Source organism: Drosophila suzukii, chromosome 2R (genome assembly GCF_043229965.1).
Source record: "Drosophila suzukii chromosome 2R, CBGP_Dsuzu_IsoJpt1.0, whole genome shotgun sequence".
NCBI lineage: Eukaryota > Metazoa > Arthropoda > Insecta > Diptera > Drosophilidae > Drosophila > Drosophila suzukii.
In genome coordinates, this window is record NC_092081.1 from 5,071,963 (window position 1) to 5,085,143 (window position 13,181).

A 13,181-nucleotide genomic window follows, 5' to 3' on the forward strand; every position below is an offset into this window, starting at 1 on the left:
GTCTGCTTCACCCAAAAGTTAATTCGAAGAAGTTTGTATTTTATTCATTTAAATATTAAATATTAAGTCAACCACAAGTTTCGCGACCTGCTTCTTAGTTACAGGCATTTTTCAAGCTTTCAAGAATCTACATACAGTTTTCTAGAAAAAACAAGATAACTCTAATCTTGACAAAATTTTAATTGACAATTATTTTCGAATATTGTATGTAGGTTTTTGAAAGCTTAATACTTTGTGATTGATTGTAGCACGGCACTTTTATATAAGCACCAATTTTTAAACATTTTGTGTCCTTGAAGTAGTTAATTTTTTCCAGATACGATTACCGATTCATAACACAAATATACAATGAAAGGATGTTCTGAACTCACTTTCCTTATAAATTTTGGTTACAATTTGGTTTAGACTGGAAATAATCTACGTACTGCTAACACAAGTCTTCTTAAAAGCCTTTGCAAGCCAGATTTCGAAATATAAAAACATTTAAATAATAATATATGTGTTTTATTATTTGAATCAGAATTAAAAGTCGCTTTTCGGTTTGCAACTCTCATTCTTCCTCGTACTATCTTAAGCTTTTGCTTAATTGTTTAATTTTATATATCCTGTTTTTCCCCCTTTTATTTGGGTGATCTGTCTTATTTTTTAAGCTGACTGCTGGCAGCACTTCACGACTCTGAATTAATCACTTAGTACTTTATGACTAAGCATCGAAGCTAAAGGCGCCACAGACATTTTTATACCCGTTACTCGTAGAGTAAAAGGGTATACTAGATTCGTCGGAAAGTATGTAACAGGCAGAAGGAAGCGTTTCCGACCCCATAAAGTATATATATTCTTGATCAGGATCACTAGCCGAGTCGATCTAGCCATGTCTGTCTGTCCGTCTGTCTGTCTGTCCGGATGAACGCTTGAACGCTGAGATCTCGAAAACTATAAGAGCTAGGCTTGAGATTTGGCGTGCAGATTCCTGAGCTTCTTACGCAGCGCAAGTTTGTTTCAGCAATGTGCCACGCCCACAAACCGCCCAAAACGGTGGCTCCTACAGTTTTGATGATAGAATAAAAATTTTAACTGAAATGTATTGCTCTCATCAATACCTATCGATTGACTCAAAAAATTTGCCACGCCCACTCTAACGCCCATAACGCGTAAATCTGTTTACCGCCGATAGGTGGCGCTTTTTAATCTAGCTTTGCTGCTTGCATATCTCCATTTCCGTTTGGTCCCTGACTTAGCTGAGTAACGGGTATCTGATAGTCGAGGTACTCGACTATAGCGTTCTTCATTGTTGATTTTAGGGACTTGGGAACCTTAGGGCGGCGTGCGGGAGCGTCTCGGACTCCTAGATCTACAATGATGTGCAAAATTATAAAATTAATCAACTTTTCAAGTAAGATTTAATAAAATTCAAAAACTCACCGTGGCTCTGAAACGATGTTGTCTATCTCTATGTCGGGTTTCCTAAGCTCTAGCTTTAACTCTTCTAGTTTAATTTCAATAATATTTTTTTTTATCCATGTCTGATTTTGAAGTGAAGTGGGGAAATGGAAGAAGGGCAAGGAGCTAGAACTAGATGAAGAACTTAATTGCGTATCGATTAATTAGGTGTCCTTATCTATTTCAAATTGCCTATGATTGGGTCCTGTTTTGCGGATAAAAATTTTTCATTTATCTTTTTAAATATGTTGCGACCTTCTCCCCCTTTTTTCTCATATTTTTTATATTATCCATTCTCGTTCTTCTCTGTTCCTACACTTTTATCAAGGTCAAAAATTCAATATCTTTGAATCAAGGCGCCAAGTGTTCTTCTTCTTCATGAACATGAGTCATAATTTTCATGAGCTGGTAACACCAACATTGTCTTTCTCTTTGACCCCCATTCTGCATAGCAACAACACTTTCTTCAACTCCTTTCCCCTTAAGATGAGACAGCATTTTTTCGGTCTGGCAAAATAAAAATAAACATAATTTTTTTCCCATATGGTTAGTGTCTTGGGAGCTTAGAACAGGGAGGAACTGGGTGGAACAAATGAGATGCTCACAACGCACTATGCGTTTTTCTCAAAATCTGACGGCTTTTCGTTTGCCGTACTGCATTAGTTAATTAGTAAAATGAATTTCCTTTCCAAAGAGGTACCGTGCATGTTGGTACAACGTCTGTGAAAGTCAAATTAACTAAAAATAGAGATAGCGTCGAAACATAATTGTATCCCACATGGTTAGTGTCCTGAATACATTTTTTACAAGTGGTTCATGTCTTGGAACTTTTAATTATTTATCTTCCCCCACTGTAAATCGATTTTCTCAAAAACTTACGGCTTTATCTTTAAGATTTTTTAGATTTTAGGCGATCCCCAATCTGCCAATATACCGTGCATATTGGTACAACGTCTGAGAGTGGAGCCCTGTGCAATTAAATATTTGCCCCCCTTTTTTGTATGGGTAAAATCCGAGGTGCATTCACTGTTAAGCGATTTTCTCAAAAACTGACGGCTTTAGCCTAATGATACTTTCTGACAAGAAGCTTGAATTAACTCCCAATAACCAGGTTTACCGTGCATATTGGTACAACCTCTGTGAAGGGAGCAAAAAACAAAATTGTGGGGACCCGATTTTTTAAATCGATTTTTAATAGAAAATCTGGCAACGCTTGATTCTTTTAATTTAAAATATTCTTTTAAAACATTGCATACTTTCCTGGATGTAGAAAAAATGAAAAATTTTAAAATATTCTGGCGGAAAAATGTGGAACCTACATTTTAAAATAAAAGTAATCTGGAGCTTATAATAATATAGTTCCACACTCTTCCGCAACGAGCGCTGGCAAACCAAATTTGTAAGGAGAGGAGAGAAAATAGACCACATAAATAATGAGAAAGTATCTATAGCAAAAAGTGAAAAATGTATCTATAGAGATCTCTCTTTCTGCATCTCTTCAGTGAGTGTCGTATCTTTCGAGATAGCACACAACGAAAATAAAGTGACTGGAGAGGCAATAAATTATGGGAGAGACCCCTTTACTGGGACGCCACTGGGTAACTGGTTTACGATCGTATTCGACGATCTTGTGGCCGAGCACATTTCGGTGGCCATTGACGGCATAAAGATTCAGTTGAAGTTTTACTGTTGCCGGCTAACGTTCAAAAACCGGAGGATCGCAGATACAGATAAACTCGCCCATTTGGCTGCCGCACTCACACTCGCACGCATCGGAGCACACACATGTGCAGTTGCACTGGTGTTTGTACTTTGTTTACAGTCGCATCGCAACAACAATAAACACAGTGGAGTAAAAGATAGAAAGAAGGAATAAATAAGAAGAGGAGGCGATAAAGAAAGAGAGATACGTGGAAAAGAGAAATTTGGTCGTTCTAAGCCGAGTTTTAGTCTTAAATAAATAATCGGCACGAACGGATAGGCTGCAACTGGCATTATTATTGGCAATTACCACACCTGCTGAGAAACCATGGCCAGGTAAGTCTTACTCAATTTGGCTCTAAGACACGGTTTCTGGTGATTTTCTGTGGGATTTAATTTTGGTAGCATGTTTGACAACTTTCGACCTGTTTTTTCTCTTTTCCCGCTTCCGAGCGATTTTTGTGAGGTTAGAAAGACAGTGCAAAGTTCGAAATGCTTTCAATATCGAAAGTAAACAGTACCTTCGTAAGCTAATTTAAAACCGCCAATACAAAGGTACCATAATTTAGCTTGGCATGTGACCAGTATATTAAAAACAAACTATCAAGTTTCACAGATCACTCACTCTAAAAGCTAACTATTTAAAAATTGTTCAGTAACTGGGTTAAGAACTCATTCCATTTTAAATTTTATCATCATCTAGTTCAAAATTCAATAGAACAACATTCTATATCACGAATTACCCCAGTCCATTAAGCTAGTTCCAGCATTAAAAAATACTTTCAAAGAATAATATGCAGACTATAGTTCATATTATTGGGGCCATACTATTATAATTAGCACTTGCGTTGGCGACTAATTCTACTTAATTACGAACTGGCAGTGGGTCATTTGGACGGACACTTTCCCCAATGAGAACCTATCACCTGAGAGTTACCTGCATTTGAAAACAATGGAAATTTTACTGATTTACCTGTGTAAGGTGTTTGTGCATTGATAGAAAAGCTGGAAAGAGATGCAAATAAGGCTAGGCATTCCAGTTTTCACACTGACGCTTTGACCTGCTTGATACCCCTCTCTGGAGATCGAAAGTCCCTCTTTTAGCAACCTGACGTCAATGGAATATGGTTGGTAAGCAGGAAATCAAGCGGAAAATTACAGGTTACTTAATCAAAAGAAACCGACGGGAATCAGATCATTACATGTTGTATACATCACATCCTTATATGAGGCAAAACATTTTCGGGACGACCATTAATCATAATTTGCCAAGAGATTTATGGGCCACCACAAGGTTGATTGAAGTTGGTAGGGTCAGTTACTTAAAGTCGAGTGGTGGCTTAATTGCCGAGGTGGGCAAGCAGTTAAGTTTATGTGCAAGCTAATGATATGGGAGTTCTTAACGCCAGTCGTAAAGGAATGCGGTAAGCTGTTGCAAATGATATTGAATTATGCAAGGCATTGAGTGCACTAAGTGGGATTTTAGAAAAATATTACCTTATACTTTATTTCCTATATCTTAGGTTCGATACATTCTAATGGTAATGCTAGTTCATAGACAAACCAAAATCTAATTTGAAACAAATTTCAAGTAGCACTGCCACCATAAATCGACCCACTTAATTACCCCAGATAAGTCCCAAACTGGCCAACAGTAAAATCTAATCTCAGAAGTTGATTTAAGCTGATAAGAAAGTTAATTTGCAACAGCGAAACAGTTGACCAAAGAATGGGGTAATACGGAAACCTGAAAACCAAACGTTTTTTATGAAGCAAATCTGCTCGATGAGTTATTAGCCATTTGTCTTGATTGGGTCACCCTCCCTTCCGTTTTCGCCTTTCTTCTCCTCCGAATCTCCGGTCCACAAAGTGAAAGCTCCACTTGGCTAACCAACGAGCTGTGGAGCTGTGAGCCTGGCCAAAACGATGACTTGCCTTATCGTGTGTGTAAATATGAGCACCTGCAAAGGCTTCAACTGCTCTTCGTTTATTTGCTATGGGTCTGCAATTTCGAGGGCCTCCTTTAATTGCTCAAAAGAAAATTTGCATTCGTATTTTGCATATTCATATTATGAAAGTTAAATGCAACTCATTCGGTGCCATGCAAATGACATTTGTTATGCGAAATTATATCACGCATCGTTAGAGGGGGGTGCAAAAAACACAGAAATCATCCTCAGTGATCGTTATTATAAAATCATTTGGCATAACGAAAACTGGAGACGGCGAACTGTGATGGAGGTCATTAAAAGAGAAATGCGCCAGACTTGGCTAATTGAATGATCACGTTGCGTGTTTGCTGGAACCCCAATATGTTTGGTAATTCGATCGAAACTGTTGGGAAATTATTTGCTAGTAAATTGTATATGGGGTTTCCCAAAGTGAAAGAGCTTTAGTGAAATACTCCAGAGCTTTGAAGAATTTTAAAATATTTTAGTATTTTTAGCAAACGAAATTAAAGCTTAAACTTTTTTTAATTTTGCATTGGTCTAGAGGCTTTCAGGTATCTTAAATCCGATAGTAATCGACCAAGACACTGCGAGACCACCTTCTAAAAACGAAACCCATGTCAAACCATATTATCTGTCAGTTTGCTTAGTCGAGCGACTAGTTTCCAGTCGAGAGCCCATTCCAAAGTACCAAGAAACTAGAGACACCCACAAGATGATTTTCAAATTCAGCATTGACCCGTCAGTCAACACCTGCTAACCAATCATTAGTTATATCAACATTAGAGGATACACAATGGGCACTTAGAACTCAGAACCCACGACTTAAAACGGGTTTTCAGCCAGAGAAGCAGTAGAGATGCCCCCTCTCGAAGGTTTTTATGGGTGAACGAGTGTCGTAAGCGCCGCTGGCTTCATTGGGCCATTTGAATGGGCGATGAGAGAAAGTTCGGTTCATCTTTTATGACGGCTGTAAATATAGTCGTATTAGTTATGTAAACACAATAAAAGGCGCTCAACTGATTGGAAAACCCTCTATATTTCAGCTCGCCCATCACAGACTTCTATGCGGGTCGCAATGTGTTCATCACAGGAGCCACTGGCTTCGTGGGCGTCACCATTGTGGAGAAACTCCTACGGGACGTTCCCAACGTGGGCACACTGTACCTGCTGATGCGGGCCAAGAAGGGCAAGAATGTCAAGGAGCGACTGGAGGAGCTGAAGAAGAACTCCGTGTTCGACAAGTTCAAGGAGCTGCAGTTGGAGCCGCGTCTCTCTAAGATAGTTCCCATCGAGGGCGATGTGGGCCTGGAGAATCTGGGAATCTCGCCCGAGGATCGTCAGATCCTGATCGACAATGTGAATGTGGTCTTCCACTCGGCTGCCACTTTGGACTTCTTCCAGTCCCTGAAGGAGACCACCAACATCAATCTGCGGGGCACAAGGCGTGTCGTGGAGCTGTGCCAACAGTTAAAGAAACTGGATGCTTTGGTTCACGTGTCCAGCGCCTATGTAAATGCCTATCTCACCAAGGTCGAGGAGAAGCTATATCCCTCGCCCGAAGACCCCGAGAAGATCATCCAGCTGTCTGAGACTCTCAACGACGAGGCTCTCAAAGAACTGGAACCAAAGTGAGTTATCTTTGTTCAATGAAAGGGATTTTGTTAACAATAATTGATTTTCCTGCAGACTCCTTAAGGATCACCCCAATACCTACACCTTCACCAAGCACCTGGCGGAGCACGAGGTGGCCAATGTGGCCAGCAAGTTTCCCTGCGGCATCGTCCGTCCCAGCATGAGTGAGTATTTGATAAAGGTTTAACCATCCTCTATAAACTGCAACATACGCTTATCATTCTAAAGTCACGGCTGCCTGGAAGGAACCTCTTCCTGGATGGACCATTTCGAAGAACGGACCCCAGGGCTTCTTCATGGGTGCCTCCAAGGGCGTTCTGCGTCGTCTTCCCTTGGATCCCAACATTATTATGGACTACATCCCCATCGATGTGGTGGTCAATGGAATAATAACTACCGGCTACTATGTGAACTCGCTGCAGGCGAAGAACGGAGGTCGTCCAAGCGAGCTGCAAATCTTCCATTTGACCTCCAGCACATACAAGCCCTTCCGGTTTGAACTGATGGCGGACAAGATCAACAGCTACCTGCACGAGTATCCGTTGAACAGCGCCGTCTGGTATCCCAACCTGCGACTGGTCAAGAGCCTCTGGGTCTTCCGGCTGAGCGCCATTCTGTTCCACTTCATTCCCGCTGTTATTCTGGATCTGGTCACCAAGATTGGAGGCGGCAGGCCAATGTAAGTATACGGAAATATTTAAACCTCAATTGGGCTACGTCTGATTTACAGAATAAAGAAGCTGTGGTTATTTAGGGTTCCTGATTATATAGATTTTCCTGGCATATCTTATGGTTTTGCTTCGAAAAATGTTGCCCTAGTAACATGCTTAAAAGCTTAACGAAGGCATTTTGACTAAACCTCATATGTTTTATTTAAGAAAAGGATTGGTATTAATAAAGTTTGTTTCTAAACATACCTACCAAAATAAAGTATAGTAAACGTTGTAGACTTTTGTAAGGAGTCTCATTAAAGTTTCTAAAAATATCTTTTAGTAACCAAAATGTTTAAATCTATTTTCAGATTGGTTCGCCTGCACAAAAACGTTTGGAACTCTCTGAATACCCTGGAAAAGTTCATCTTCACAGAGTGGCACTTCGACAGCACGCGCCTATTGGCCCTTTCCAAGACTTTGAATCTGGTGGACAAGAAGAAGTTCTTTATTGACATCGGCGAGCTGACGTGGGATGAATACTTCGCCAACACGATCCTTGGAGTACGCCAGTATCTCAGCAAGGAGCCGCCCAAGAACCTGGAAAAGGCGCGTCGCAAGGACAAAATGTAAGTAACAAGCACTCCATTTAAATCAAATGTTAACATACTTTCCTTTATAGTCTCCTGGGTCTTCACGTTGCCCTGCAGCTCTCATTTTGGTATGGAGTCTTCAAGCTTATTGTTTGCATTACCGGAATTTCGACAGCTAAGGCGGCTCTTGTCCTACCTGTTCTCTATTACCTGTTTGGACTGCTTTAAGGCGCCGAGCAATATTCCCCCTAGTAGTTCAACATTTTCTTAATGTTATTAATGCTAAATGCAATTTGTATGAGGTTTGGTTTTACAATATAAATACAAGAAATGACAGCATTGGGTTTTAACTGAGATGTGGTGGGCCTTAGAAAATTGGGCAATATATTACAATTATCTTAGGAACAATTCAGTTTAAATTTCCCGCCAAACAGCGTATTTATTCCCCGGTGAACCTGGGCACACCCGTCCCTGCGTTTAGTGAGACCACACCTTGAGACGCCTCTAAATCCGGTAGTGCATTTCAAACCCGAATCAACAGTTCCCCACGACCAGCTGGTCCAGTGCATCCAAAACACCATTCATTTCCCGAAGTGCGCAGGAAAAGCGTGGGGATTTCTCCCCACCTTGACCCATTTGCGGATACACAGAACACTTTCCGATTTGGCAGAAGTCATGTTCTGAGCCACCTGATGATGCGGAGCCCAGAAACGGATAGTGAGCACTCGGAATCGGGGTCCTCCACGGACAGTCAATCAAGTGGACTGGGAGGAGTGCACCATAAGCGACGGAGCACCAAGCGTCCGGATGTTTTCAGTCTGAAAGCCATGGCGCCCAGGTGAGTAATGTTGAAAGGAGAGTCCAAAGTTCCGCCTTATCTGTATGGCTCGTAAATCTTATCTGACCCTTTTCAAGACCCAATGCCGGACCCGGCGGCTGGTTGTGTCTACTACTGCCGCTGGCCCTGGGCGTCCGCCTGTTGCATGATCCGCCGAAATGCAGGGATCAGGCCAGGATGCAGTGGATCCTCACCGTGTCCGCTGGCGGAATGGCCCTGGAAACCCTCTGCTTCTTCATCTACGCCTTCGTTAAGACGGGTATTTTGGTTAAGTGTCTGGTGAGCCTGCTGCCTGGAGTGGCCACCAGTTTGGCCTTCTATCTCCTTGTGGACACCTCTATCACCTTCGCCGTAATCGTGGGATTCCTGATGACCTCCTCGTATCAGCAAATCTATATTTACACTCTGCGAGGCTTTAAGGGATCCTTCACCTACGGAGAGGCCTCGGTTTTCGTCCAGGGACTGGTACTGTTCGCTACGAGTGCCATTCACCAACTCGGCGGGTTTTTGTGCGGCGGTTCCTGGCCAACTGATGAATTTGAGACCCTCAACATGATTATGGTGGTGGGTATAGAAGAGATCTGATATTTCGGACTTCATTCGAAATTTGAGTTTTTCCCAATGAACTTATATTTTATTAATCTTCCTATGAAAACGTTTTCAAAACTCTTTCCGTCTAAGCTTTTCCTTACAAAACAATTGACTTCATTTATTTTACTTTCAATTAAATGCAACGAACGAAATGCACTAATCAATTTTATTATCATCCACAGAATGCTCTATTTTGGCTGCTGGTGTTCTGCCTGGCTCTCGTCTTGTTTCCATCCCTGAGAAAACCATACCGCTTCTACCTGTGGATGCTGCAGCTCCTGTTGGCTGTCACCTGTATGCCCGTGACGCGGCCCCTACCTCTGTTGGCCCTAATCCAGTTCCTCCTTCGGGATCGCGATCGCCTCAGCATCTTGGTTTTCTATCTGCTGCTGGTTGTGTTAACCTGCATTACAGTAGCCTGGCAAATTGGCAGCGCCTCCAAGGCCAACACGCGAGTACGGAAGATCTTCCACCTCCTAATAGTGCTGGTCTATATCCCTGGATTGGTGTTTGAATGCGCCTTGCTGTACTTGGCCACTGGAGTGGCATTGGCTGCTTTTGTGGTGCTAGAAATTCTGCGCCTCCTAAAGGTTCCTCCGTTTGCTGACAGTCTGGCGGATGCTTTCCGTTCATTCAAAGATGAAAAGGACGCCGGAGAATTGGCTTTGACTCCGTTCTGTCTGCTCATTGGATGCTCGATGCCCATTTGGATGACTGCATGTCCCTGTTCCGGAAGCGATACGTTGGTCCTGCTCTCGGGAATACTGGCAGTTGGGGTAGGAGACACTGCAGCCAGTGTAGTGGGCTCCAAACTTGGCCGCAATAAATGGGGAAGTAAGTTCAGATACACATTTTACAGAACATACTGAAAGTTGTTTATAACTCAAGAATGCATAGTTTAAATATCAGATTCTGCTTAGCAGTTTTATGTCGTCAAATTTATAACCAATTTTGGAACAACTAGTTCTTGAAGTTGTTAAAATATCTTCTTTGAGTTATAACCATCTTTTCCCTAAATCTTACCAATTCCCATTTATTTTAATGTTTATTCTTTCTAGAATCCTCCCGCTCCTTGGAGGGCACCGCAGCCTTTGTGGTGTCCATCCTTTTAGCCGTCTGGCTCTTAGAGATTGCAGGCTTGGTCCCAATGACCCAAGCCAAATGGTTCGCTACCATTTTCGCGGCATTGAACTCCGCTTTGGTGGAGGCCTTTACCGACCAGGTGGACAACCTGGTGCTCCCCCTGATATTCTATACAATTGTAGGCATGGCCTAATCAACCTGATGTAAATAAGTTATGATGATCGCATTCCTCGGTGTATTTATGTGTAAAATTCTTCGGTGTAGTTAAGCTTAGAGTTAGACTACTGGTTCAATTTCAACCAATAATCATAAATAAACAGTTTTAAAAACTCAATGTCCACTCTAATACACTTTGATCTACTTTAATTTGGGTAGTGGGTGTAATTTTCATAAATATTGAGCGAAATATCGAATTTAATCATATACGAAAAAAATCAACATTTGGTGTATATCAAACTTCAAAATACTAATTTTATAAGCTGATGTTGAAGTTAGAATGTTTATTCATTGATACACCTGATTTTCCGACATTTTCGTCAACAATAGAAGGTCAGATGGCTTATTCACAAAATCTTCTGGCCAATATCTTACCTACTGGTAGTAAAAAATCACAGTTAGAATATTTATGCTCTACTAGTCTACTTACAAGTCAGAGTTTTTGATTCCTAATAAGGATGATCTCCAAATGAATGATTATATACACGTATAATGGGAAATTTGATTTTCATTCAAAAACGCTGTTAAGCAGTGCTATTAAGCTAACATTAGCGATGCCGACCACTGTTTATCTAACATGAATGATTTTAGCAGAATGTTAGCCAGCACGTGGGTACACTGTTAGGAGAAAATTAGCACAAAAACCATGAAAATAACCGCTTTAACGGCACAAAAACAAAATTCCACTTGGTTTATATAAAGTGCAAACACTGCAGATTTTTATTACGTAGAAATGGTCAACGGATGGCTAGACAATTGAGTGTAGACCGCGGCCATGTGAAACAATGGCCGGTGCTCCAGGACGCCGCTTCCCCGCCTTGCAAGTGTTTTGCACAGAATATTCGCCCATCTAGCCGCTTATTCGAAGAGAGCGAAGCCCATGTCGTCGTCCTCGGACTCGGACTCCTCCTTCTTCTCCTCCTTTTTGGCCTCCTTCTTGTCGCCACCGGCGGCGGCAGCGGGGGCGGCATCAGCAGCGGCGACGGCGCCACCGCCGCCCACCGGCATCGAGGAGAGCTTCTCGCGACCCTCCTTGATCAGCTCCTCGATGCTCTTGCCAGCCAGCTCCTTGATGACCTTGGTCAGGCGCTCAGTGTCGACCTCGATGCCCACGGAGCTGAGGATCTTCTCCAGATCGCCGTTGGCGGGCGAGTCCTTGCCACCGAGCACGGCCAGAAGGTAAGCAGCCACGTAACGCATGTTTAAGTCTTGGGTTCTTGACACGAAACGTGAATTGGCAAAAAGTACGAAAAACACAACTTTCCTTAGCAAGTCGTCGTCGGAAAAGAGCGGAAGTCGGCGTGACCTAGGGATGTGAAAAATATATAAAAATATGATATATCGATATTTTTGAATTCAAATAAATATTTATATCGTTATATTTTTTCTACATTTCCCAGTGGTTGGCGGATGGTCACACCAGCTAAATTTGCTCAACAGAAATGTTATGTATCAAAATCTAACAGGACTGTTAAGGTGAATCATAATCTAAAAGAAATGTTAATCTTAACATTTCTGCTGCTCCTTTCAACAGAAATGTTAGAAAACGTTGCATCTTAACATTGCTGTTAATGGAAATGACTGCGCTGCGAAAGTCGCCACTGAAACGCGTTGAAAACGCGCGAAAATGACAGACCGGGTTGTTTTTATTTCTCAGTGGTTGGCGGATGATGATTTCGAATTTTTCTAATTATATATATATGTATATAAAACTTTACATTTCAGAACGAAAGTTCCATTCCTAGATTTTTATGTCTTAAAGTCACATACGTGTTCAATAGTTTTAAATTTGAGTATTTAAACTAATTTTCCTTTTTTTACTTTAAAAATAACAACAATTAAATGAACTAAAAAAAACAAGAGAAAGTTAGCGTTTGGTAGCGGCTTGCTGGCGTATTAGTGAAAACTGCTGTTTTGCTGCATGTGGTGTGCAATCTCCATTGAATGGCAAGATATTGAATATTATTTGCCTATACATTTTTATGACTGGTCCGATTTCAATAATTTTTTGCATTTAGATGTGTATTGATAATAAGAACAAAAAACATTTAACAAATACTAAAAAAATGTGGGCGCTAGATGGGTTTTAGTGTTATAGTCGTGGCAGCCTGTTGAAACAAACTTGCGCTGCGCAGGAAGCCCAAGAATCTACATGCTACCTCCCAACATTCGAGCTCTTATAGTTTCCGAGATCTCAGCTTAACTGAAATGTTTGTTCTCATCGATTGACCCAAAAAAAAGTTTGCCACGCCCACTCTAACGCCCACAAACCGCCTAGGCCTGTGGCGCCCACAATTTTCATGCTAGAAAAAATGTTAACTGGAATGTATTAGTCTCGTCATTACCCATTGATTAACGCCAAAAAAAGTTTGCCACGCCCACACTAACGCCTAAATCTGTCCACCGCCCACATAATCATATATTGAGATCGCGGGTAGGTGGTGGGTATAATTATTTCAGTCAGAAGTTTGCAACGCAGTGAAGG

The 13,181-nt window shown here is 41.6% G+C and overlaps 3 protein-coding genes across 3 annotated transcripts; 2 read left to right on the forward strand and 1 right to left on the reverse strand.

Moving 5' to 3' along the window:
* The first annotated feature begins 3,113 nt into the window (after window positions 1–3,113).
* On the forward strand, window positions 3,114–8,304 carry LOC108017959 (putative fatty acyl-CoA reductase CG8306). Its single transcript, XM_017085228.4, has 6 exons — window positions 3,114–3,477; window positions 6,137–6,721; window positions 6,780–6,889; window positions 6,954–7,404; window positions 7,747–8,004; window positions 8,058–8,304. Exons 1-6 carry the CDS (start codon window positions 3,470–3,472, stop codon window positions 8,194–8,196), a joined length of 1,551 nt encoding a protein of 516 aa, XP_016940717.2. The 5' UTR covers window positions 3,114–3,469; the 3' UTR covers window positions 8,197–8,304.
* Window positions 8,305–8,510: 206 nt separating this feature from the next.
* On the forward strand, window positions 8,511–10,674 carry Dolk (Dolichol kinase). Its single transcript, XM_017085229.4, has 4 exons — window positions 8,511–8,806; window positions 8,884–9,370; window positions 9,580–10,231; window positions 10,456–10,674. The coding sequence occupies exons 1-4, from the start codon at window positions 8,661–8,663 to the stop codon at window positions 10,671–10,673; spliced, it is 1,503 nt and encodes a 500-aa protein (XP_016940718.3). The 5' UTR covers window positions 8,511–8,660; the 3' UTR covers window position 10,674.
* Window positions 10,675–11,383: 709 nt separating this feature from the next.
* On the reverse strand, window positions 11,384–11,994 carry RpLP2 (ribosomal protein LP2). The gene has a single exon (XM_017085240.3). The coding sequence runs from the start codon at window positions 11,894–11,896 to the stop codon at window positions 11,555–11,557; it is 342 nt and encodes a 113-aa protein (XP_016940729.2). The 5' UTR covers window positions 11,897–11,994; the 3' UTR covers window positions 11,384–11,554.
* Between the last annotated feature and the right edge of the window lie 1,187 nt (window positions 11,995–13,181).